Raw genomic sequence first — 8,999 nt, 5'->3', positions numbered from 1 at the left:
TGATGTTCAATGATCAAACTAACAGAATAAACAATGGAAGGTTATTTGTTGCAATAATTAGTGATGTTCCATAATTATCAATGTGTATACTAAGAACAATTCAAGAAGAACCTCAGGTTGTACTCTCATCTGTTAAAAAAAAAAAATCTGAATGGACCTACAGAACATCCACATGTCTTATCTTCAAAAAGATTATAGACAATGAGTTTAAGTTCACCATGAAACATACTCAGCTGCAATGCAAGGGAAACACAGTCATTGTCCATAATACACGAAAAATATGACATCAAACCTTAATTCAATTTTCAAAGTTCTGAATTTTGGTGACTCTTGAATTCTCAGGCACTGCTCCTAGTTCAGAGAGGGATCTCTACCGCCACCCTGAGGTGAATTCTGGTCATTCATGGACGTGGGTTGATGCATTGGTTCTCTCCGATCTTGGGCCCAGTTGTCCCGTTGCATTGGTTCTCTTCTTTCAACCTGCATTGTTTCACGGCGCCTATCATACCTTGGGCGTGGCCTACTCCTGGTTGGCTGCCTCTCATTGTACCTATACTGTGGCCTGTGGATGACTTTCCCATCGATAAACAAATCCCCTAATAGGAAGTCCAGAAAAATATAAAACAAAGAAAATTTGTTATGCTTAGGAAATTCAAATCCAAAGAATTTGCTACTTTCCTAGTAAAATACAGGTTTTATATGATTCTCACCACCATAATCTTTGTTGGGGACATCAAGATATGAATCAGGCAACACCCAAAGAACACCGGGTAATTCTATTCACCAAGAAAAAGAATTAATTAGTTAAATTTGATACATCAGTTACCTACGTTTCAAAGATGATCAAAAGGCTAAAATTAACACCAAAACCATAAAATACCAATTCAACAAACCAAGCTGCTTCTATAAAACAAACACCTACAATCTGAAACAAACTGAATAACAAAGACAACCCCAAAAACCCAAAACCCTGGAGCACCAGCAACAACACATCAAGCTGATTCTACCAAACTCCCATAATTTGTTACAAACAAGAAGTTAAAAGAAAAGGAAACAACAGACCAAAATGACTTTACCAAAATTGAAACAAACAACAAACTTGTTCCAAAAAAAAAAAAGCCCCTTAGACCCTAAACCACAAAAAATCAGAACCTCAAAATAATTCCATTCTAACAAACACCCATACTTTGAAATCAAGAAAAAAAGTATCAAAAACTAAACCTGGAACCCTCAAACCCTAACCCCAAAATAAATACCTTTAACTTTGTAAGAAAGCTCTTCGGATATCAATGCACCAAACCCAGTATATGTAGTCGTGCAAACCGAATAGATCTTCTTCTTCGCCTCCTCTTCACTAAAAGCCCACAAGGAAAACACAATAGAACATCAAACAAAAAACAAGCACATAAAAAATCGAACCATAGCAATCAGAGAGTAGCGAATGAAATGGGCATACATACCTTCCCACAACTGCAGCTAGAGTTTTGACATAAGCCGCAATCATCTCGTCTTCGGAGGGTTTGGAATCGTTGGGAAACTCCATGACGATGAGCCAGTGCTCGTAGTCGCACCCATCGAGAAGAATCGTCTCCTTTGGAGGTCGGTTGCTCCAGTTCGGAGACGGGTCGTTCAGGGGCGAGTATCCGGACCCAGACGTCTTCAAGCGTGTCGGAACTCGGGCTGAGTTTGATACGAGTGGCGGGGAGTGCTTATCGATAAGGGCGAAAGCGAATCGCGAACGAGAAGATGTCAATAAAGAGGAGGAAGAAAAGGATTGAGAGAGGGTTCGAGAGAGGAAGCGTGCTAGAGTGCGCCGACCGGTGAACAACGCCATTGCTGGTCGAGCCTTTAGTGCAATAATAAGCTGAGTTGCGACTTCCACTGGCCAAGAAAATATTGGTGAATTGCGTAATGCGTGATTTAATGTAAAATTAATAATATTTGATTTGGAAAATAAATAAAAACCCCATTCTAACATTGACTTCACTCAATTTGAACAAAAATTAGAGGTCAAACTCAATTCTTGTATTAAATTAGAAAATTAATAAATATTTTTCATTAATTTTTTTTATAAACATGTACATATTATATAAGATTTTTTAAACAATTAAAAATATTTATAATAAAGTTTGGTATGTTTAAAACTCTGATTTTTTTTTTTCTTTTTTAGAATTTGAAGTATGGGAGAGATTTGGATTTATTTTATAAAAATTAATAGAAAATTGTGCATTAAACTTTAGTTTTGACTTTGAGATAAAAGTTAAATTTTTGGATATGAAAATAAGCCTTAAAATGAATCCTATTAACATATTAAAATTTGATTTTCTTTTTTGTAACGTCTTTCCTTTTATATTAAGTTATTAACCCATTAACGCCATTGGTAACCACTAACAGAGGAAGAAACTGGTAATTATAACACTCATAATATGCCAAAAATAGAGCTTGGAAATTCAAAACTCTCTAGTGTGGAACGTTTGAACTTCAATGACAAACCAAAATTAGAACCCTGGAATGTTGGGCCGTCAGGGAGTGGCTCTTCACTCTACCTGAATCCAAGAATAGTAGTCTCTCAGCAGCCATTCTCCTAGCTAGTTATTGGGTAACTGTAGAAGTTCAACTCAGAAGCTAGAACCATTAATTTCTAGACCATGAAGAGCACCCTTCACACTCAAGTGGCCTCCTCCTTGAAGGCTGCTTGCCATTGTGTGGGTCAGATTAATGTTAAGAAGCTGTATATCCTCGCAAGGAACACTAGAACTGCACATCAAAGCTACTGCAGACTTGGTATTAAAAGTGCCCCTGATGTTCGTGAAATGAATGTCACTGAGCTTCACAAGTGAGGGCTGAGCGCAGAGAAAAAATAAGAACAATAGATCAGTAAGGTTAGAGAGATTTTCTGTGTGTGTGTATGATATGACAACACGTTCCCCATCATTGTGTCTACAGGGCCAGATAAACCTTTACACTGGGTCAGGACCGATACCATTTGAAACAACCCGTTACCATTTGTTTAGACATCATCTGTTTTTGAGCCCAGAGAGCCTTTACCACTTGAAACACATTTGTAAGGTTTATAATGTGGTTAGGAGTCAGGACACTTACTTTGGAGCTGGTGCAGGTAGACCAGGGACAGTACTCTTGATCTATGATTATGGGGTTTGAGACATTGATCATTACAATGTCCTCAAACCAAAAACTAGACGCCTTGCTTGCCGGAGATCCGGGCCATGTTTTGATCCTGACCCCATTTTGGGTGCCATTGATTGTACAGTTCTTCACTCTGACTCCCACCACATCCTTCTCAGCTGAGTATTTGCCTAGGCTCCCCACACTGCCATATTGGTAAGGTTATGATTTCTGCAGTACTGGATACAGGTAAATTCTATGCAGTATTCGAAAAAGGCTAAATGCTACCTGATACCATGACCTGGGCCACATTTGGTGTTGAAAACAGTTATGTTGATGCTGCCGGGTCCAATGGAGACGCAGTCATCTCCGACTCCAATTGTGGAAGAAGTGATGTGGATGTTGGTGGAGTAACCGATGTGGACGCCATCGGTGTTGGGGCTGTTCCAGGGGGCTGTAATGTTGACGCCATGGACAGTGACATTGTCACTGTTTATGATGCCCATATGGAATCCCTTACCATTCTTTAGAGTGATGTTGCTGATATTCCCATTTGTAACATTGACCAATATTATTGACTGCATCAACCATTTTGAAATGCCAATAAAATTAAATACTTGGGTCACTGGTGTTTTATGAAGTCAAAAAGAGTAACATAAGAGGGATCGAAACTTACTGTAGGGAACTGGCATTTTAGTTTGTGTCTGCAATCGGCATGTCTCCATGATTCTTCTCCTTGGGCATCAAACAAAGATGTGTTTGTTGTGGTTTCTCCAGTGAGAATCAGGCTCTGCAATTGTCGGAACATAATCCAGGAGGGTGTGGGGAAGGCCTTGAGGCTGGAAGGAGCCTTCAAAGTCCCTCTGATCTCTACCTTTGGGGATTGATTGTTTTGACAAGGGCCAATAAATGAGATTGGGCCAATGAAGAATGTCCCATTGGGTACTAATAAAGTGGATTTTCCAGGATGATTGCATGCATCATCCCATGCTGCTAAGAATGCCTAAAAGAAAGAGCAAAATCATAAATGCAGATATAACTCCATTTCTTTGTCTGTTAAATCACATCACATTACTGAAAATTTTCAGTTTCTACCAAAGAAAGAATTAACTACTAATTACTGCATGAGTATAGATTTGATAACTGGTTTTTGTTTGTCAAAACAGGCTGAAAATTCGAATGCTCAGATGTTGTGATTTAGAAAACTTGTGACAAGATGACTTTTTGCCAAGAAATGTGGTCAATTTCCAAATTTTCAAGGAAAATGTGTTGTATGGGAGACAAAACTTGGAGCAGACGTTGGATAGGGGAAGAAAAAGTTCCTACCACCATAAATATGACTCTTCTTAACTAAATAAACCTATTAGAGTTTGTTGGGCTCAAAATCGACAATATCCATATGAGGAGTAAGTCATACATAATAGTATCAAAGCTGATTCCACACCTCGGAGTGGAACTCTATTGGCTGCACTTCTGTGGGTTTATAACTGGGTGGGCATGTTTTCAAACCATGAATCGATATAATATTTATACCGGAGGGAGCAGACAGTTCTACAAACAGTTGGGAAATAACATAATCACCGATAATGTTAGTTGGACATGTGTATAACCAGGAATTGCTTCATATTTGATCCTTATTATTTTCTTTACCACATTGGTTTCTAACTCTCTCCTCATTTTATTCTTACAGAGTATACTTTTGATGTCGACACTCCATGTTCGATTATCTACACGGCACAGGATATATAAGATTAGGCAAATGTAAGAATTAAGGAACCTACCATGCCATTCTCTGTCTTACCATCTCCCACTGCTCCATACATGGTAACATCAAATATCATTGCAGCATCCGGTGCCGGATCATTTTTGGGTGATTCAGCGGAAAGGGCTGGAGCTGGAGCTAGGGCTGGAGCTGGAGCTGGAGCTGGAGCTGATGAAGTTATTCTAGGCGGGGAAGCTGCATGCGCCGAGCCACAGGCGTGGCTCCTCGAATTTGAAGCTTCTGCAGTGGAAATAAGTAAAAGGGTCGCAAAAACAGCTAAATCACTCATGTTGAATAATGTCATTTGCTTTGTTTTCTTTGATCAATTGGCACAAAAAGTTGATCCTCTCCTGGCACATGGCTTAGCTTCAAACTCTTCCTTAAACTGTGATATTTATGATGTCCAGGTAAACTGAAATACTTTCACTAAATTTGCTCAGCTTCAAACCCTTCCTTAAACTGTGATATTTATGATCTCTAGTAAACTGAAATCCCTTTACTAAACTGATGTATTCAGTCATTAAATGTTGGAGTTTTTTTCAATTGTAATTGCTTGAATGTAAAATTAAGTGTTGTCATGTTCCTGTGTTTCTTTTCATTCTGATTGCTTGAATGTAAAATTAAGTATTGTCATGTTTCTGTGTGGAGTTTCTATACATTGTGATTGCTTCAATGTAAAATTTTCAGTTCATTTACCACTTAATGCCTGAGCAGCTTCCCTACTGTAAGGGAATTTTGAGGTGCATATCAATAATCCAATTGTTTTGTTTTCATAGATAAGGGCATTTTGAAGGGTATATCAATAATTCAATTGCTTTGGTTTTCATAGAAAAGAATTGAGAAGATGATTACATCTCCTTTTATAGTTAATAGGATTCATTGTCTAGTGCACTACCTAAGTGTCGCATACAAGTCAGTTTTCCCCCAAGTACTTACTACTCAACTCAAAAGTTTGCTAGGCTAAGCAATATTACTCAACCGAAAGCTAGACAAGAACAAAGAAATCATGTTTAAAGAGTTCTCGAAGAAAGGAACTTGTATTGAAACACTTTACCAGACTCGTATGTTTTCAAGTGCTTGGAATTGGTCAAACAAGTCTCCTCCTATTTATAAGCACAAAGTAATAAGGTTATCACAAATCTAGAATTCTCTAGAGATTGCTACACAGAACTATGTGTTCCTAGAATTCTCTATATATATTCCATCATCTTCCATTCAATTCTGCAAATTATTCCTTCCAGAAGCAGCAGAAGCTTCTCGCTCCTTCATAAAGCTACGTGAGGTGTTATTTTGAGCTGGTTGTGACTTAAGCCACGTGAAATATGAACCAACTGCCACTTTGGGTGATGATTTCAAATAAGAGAAGTAACATTTCTGAAGAAAGTTATGAGTGATGACTCCTTTAGTTCTTTCACCAGTATGATTGAACTATTCTTATAGCTTCAAGAAATTCATTCTTAAGATTTTCTACTTCATTTTTGTGAATTTTTTCCCCATCGATGTTTTGCGATTCGGGTTATTGATGTCTAACAAAAATTGCATTAAGTATCCAGATTGGTTTACAGTGGATCATACTTGAAACCAGTTTACGAATTTCTTGCTTGGCTGTGGTTGATACAGAAAAATAAAATTATTTTCCCATACCAAATATCTGTAAAGTAGGCTTTGCCCCTAACACATATGTATGTTAATTCCTGAGGTCTTTTCCTTCCTTTTCAAATGATACAAATCGTGCTCAATCCAGCAACAAAGATGTGTAGTTTCAACAGTAAGGAACTATCGGCAAGGTGGTGGGATTTGTACCCCACCAAAGCCTGCTTTTACATTAGAACAAGAAGAAGTGAGAGTTGAAACTCTCCGTTTGCCACTGTATCTCAAATTGATGTCAAATAATTCAACATTTTGGCAAGGGAATTGAGGGCTGCACATTAGATTGACTCCAAGGGGTGAGGATGAGGTTCCCCGAATGTTCCGGTAATGAATGTTGCTGATCCTGACCCTTGATGGCTGCACATAGAGCAACAGGAGAACAGAACGCACCCTCAGTTATAAGTATAGAAGAAGGTATTATTCAATACGACATAAACCAGTGATAAGGGCAAACCTGGGTTCTGCAGGAAGACCCCGATGGGCAATACAGTTGATCAATGATGATGGGGTTCTTAACATTCTTCATGATGATATCCTGGAAAAGAATTCCTGAAGCTTGACTTGGAGGTGAACCAGGCCATGTTTTGATTCTAAGGCCATTGTCAGTATTCATCAAGGTGCTGTTTTTCACAATGATCCCCATCACATCTTTCTCATCTGGGTACTTTCCAAGGCTACCAATACTGTTATAGAAATGAATTGGTACAAAAAGATTAGAAAACCATCAGCAAATGAGGGGCTACCACAATGGAGGCAGCTTCTAGGAGTTACCTGATGCCATGGCCGGGGCCACAGGTTACTTTGTTGATGCTGATATTGGTGGATCCTTGCCCAATAGAGATACAATCATCGCCAGTGGAGATGATACTTTTTGATACCTTCACAAAATTGGAACTACTTATATGAATGCCATCTGTGTTTGGGCTATCTTCAGGGGCAATTATGTGAAGACCAAATGCCCTGAAGTTTTGACACCTGTTCATGGCTATATGAAATGATTTTGCATTCACAGAATTGATCCCGCGAAGGTTTCCATTGGTGATCGAGTTGAACTTTATGGACTGCATCAAATCAAATGAAAAAAATTAGGCAAATAGTATATGCAGTCTGGTTACTGAAAATCACACCAAAAGATACTAAAAGATACAGGTGAATAATGCGGATGATACATAATTGAGAAGGCTTACAGTTGGGAGAAGCTGGCAGTTAGAATTTTTCCGGCAGTCGTTATATTTCCAGACAACGTCTCCCTGCCCATCAAAAGTGCCTCCACCGGTGACTATCAAGCCATTGATGTCTTCAAATGTGACCCATTCAGGAGAGGCAAATTCAGAAATGTCTGTCACTGCCTTCAGGGTTGCTGCCACTTGAACAATTATAGGAGTTGGGCTGTTGCATGGCCCTTGAAATGTGACCTGCCCTATTAAAAAAATGCCTTGAGGGATAAGAAGCCTTGCCTTCCCCCTCCAGTGGCATGCAGCAACCCATGCCTTCATGAAAGCCTGCAAGGCAAAATACTCATCAGATCCAACATTAATATTCAATTCATTCGGAATCTTGCCCTGGCAAGATGGACTGAATTTAACCCCATGACACATTTCCTTATCCATTTGGGATTTAGAGACTGTTCAGAATGAAAATTTTCTCAGGTCAAATCTAGAATAACCAAAAAGAAAAAGAAAAGACAACAAAAACAGAGTAAAGCAGTTGCTTACTATCAAGTGTTAATTTGTATTGTTTAGGATAAGCTCAATTTAACAAAGTGTTAATCCCGACTATTGGGAATATTTTTCAGATCATCAAAGAATCATTTAAATAAAATGGAACGATATTGGTTTAGGAATAATGCTAGAATGTTGGGTATGCCTGGCTTGAACAATGCCCATCTTTCTGGTCAAGCAAATTCTAGTAGTCTCCTAAAAATATTCTAACCCTCAGGATAACCAAGTAACTGATGGTGATGGTTCTTTCCTTCCATTGTTTGGTAGCTTGGAAAATAAAACTGAAACAATTAATATATTTTTTCCTAGGAAAGATTTACCGTATGGTCCTGATGACCTTTACCTGATGTTAGACAAAAATGAGCTGTGTTGTAGTTCTTACAAATAAAGTAGAAACTTAATGATCAAATTTTTATTCTTATGCTTGAATTCACCTCAGTGCTGTCCTTTTTCCCCCCGGGTTTGGCACCATATTGTAGAACGTTAAATATTGTTTCTCCAGGGATAGAGCCACGACCACGACCACCGTGCTGGGCAACACCGCCTTGACCTCTACCGACTCGTGGATGGTAGCCAGCATTGGCTCTAGAGGAGACTAGAGCAAAAGAACAGAGAAGAAAGGAGTATAAGATTATTCCTCTGGCAGTGGCCATTGCAACTTCCAAATCCCAATTGTGGACTAGCTGTTCCTTGTCCCCCCACCTTTCTAATTGATGGGGACGAGTTCTCGTACTGTGGCC

At 38.9% G+C, this 8,999-nt stretch overlaps 3 protein-coding genes across 3 annotated transcripts; all 3 read right to left on the bottom strand.

Annotated features, from left to right (window-relative positions):
• Positions 1 to 1,882, bottom strand: LOC117913952 (multiple organellar RNA editing factor 3, mitochondrial). Its single transcript, XM_034829087.1, has 4 exons — positions 1,461 to 1,882; positions 1,257 to 1,354; positions 711 to 776; positions 1 to 596 (listed from the first exon to the last, which is right to left on the bottom strand). Exons 1-4 carry the CDS (start codon positions 1,832 to 1,834, stop codon positions 352 to 354), a joined length of 783 nt encoding a protein of 260 aa, XP_034684978.1. The 5' UTR covers positions 1,835 to 1,882; the 3' UTR covers positions 1 to 351.
• Positions 1,883 to 2,618: 736 nt separating this feature from the next.
• Positions 2,619 to 5,177, bottom strand: LOC117914431 (exopolygalacturonase-like). Its single transcript, XM_034829778.1, has 6 exons — positions 4,908 to 5,177; positions 4,815 to 4,853; positions 3,803 to 4,129; positions 3,415 to 3,704; positions 3,103 to 3,331; positions 2,619 to 2,843 (listed from the first exon to the last, which is right to left on the bottom strand). Exons 1-6 carry the CDS (start codon positions 5,175 to 5,177, stop codon positions 2,619 to 2,621), a joined length of 1,380 nt encoding a protein of 459 aa, XP_034685669.1.
• A 1,396-nt stretch (positions 5,178 to 6,573) lies between these two features.
• Positions 6,574 to 8,999, bottom strand: LOC117914930 (exopolygalacturonase-like). Its single transcript, XM_034830450.1, has 5 exons — positions 8,694 to 8,999; positions 7,726 to 8,040; positions 7,310 to 7,599; positions 6,993 to 7,221; positions 6,574 to 6,895 (listed from the first exon to the last, which is right to left on the bottom strand). The coding sequence occupies exons 1-5, from the start codon at positions 8,910 to 8,912 to the stop codon at positions 6,665 to 6,667; spliced, it is 1,284 nt and encodes a 427-aa protein (XP_034686341.1). The 5' UTR covers positions 8,913 to 8,999; the 3' UTR covers positions 6,574 to 6,664.

Source organism: Vitis riparia, chromosome 5 (genome assembly GCF_004353265.1).
Source record: "Vitis riparia cultivar Riparia Gloire de Montpellier isolate 1030 chromosome 5, EGFV_Vit.rip_1.0, whole genome shotgun sequence".
NCBI classification, from domain to species: Eukaryota; Viridiplantae; Streptophyta; class Magnoliopsida; order Vitales; family Vitaceae; genus Vitis; species Vitis riparia.
Note: the sequence above shows the minus strand (reverse complement) of the source record. Positions and strands in the feature narration are given on the sequence as shown.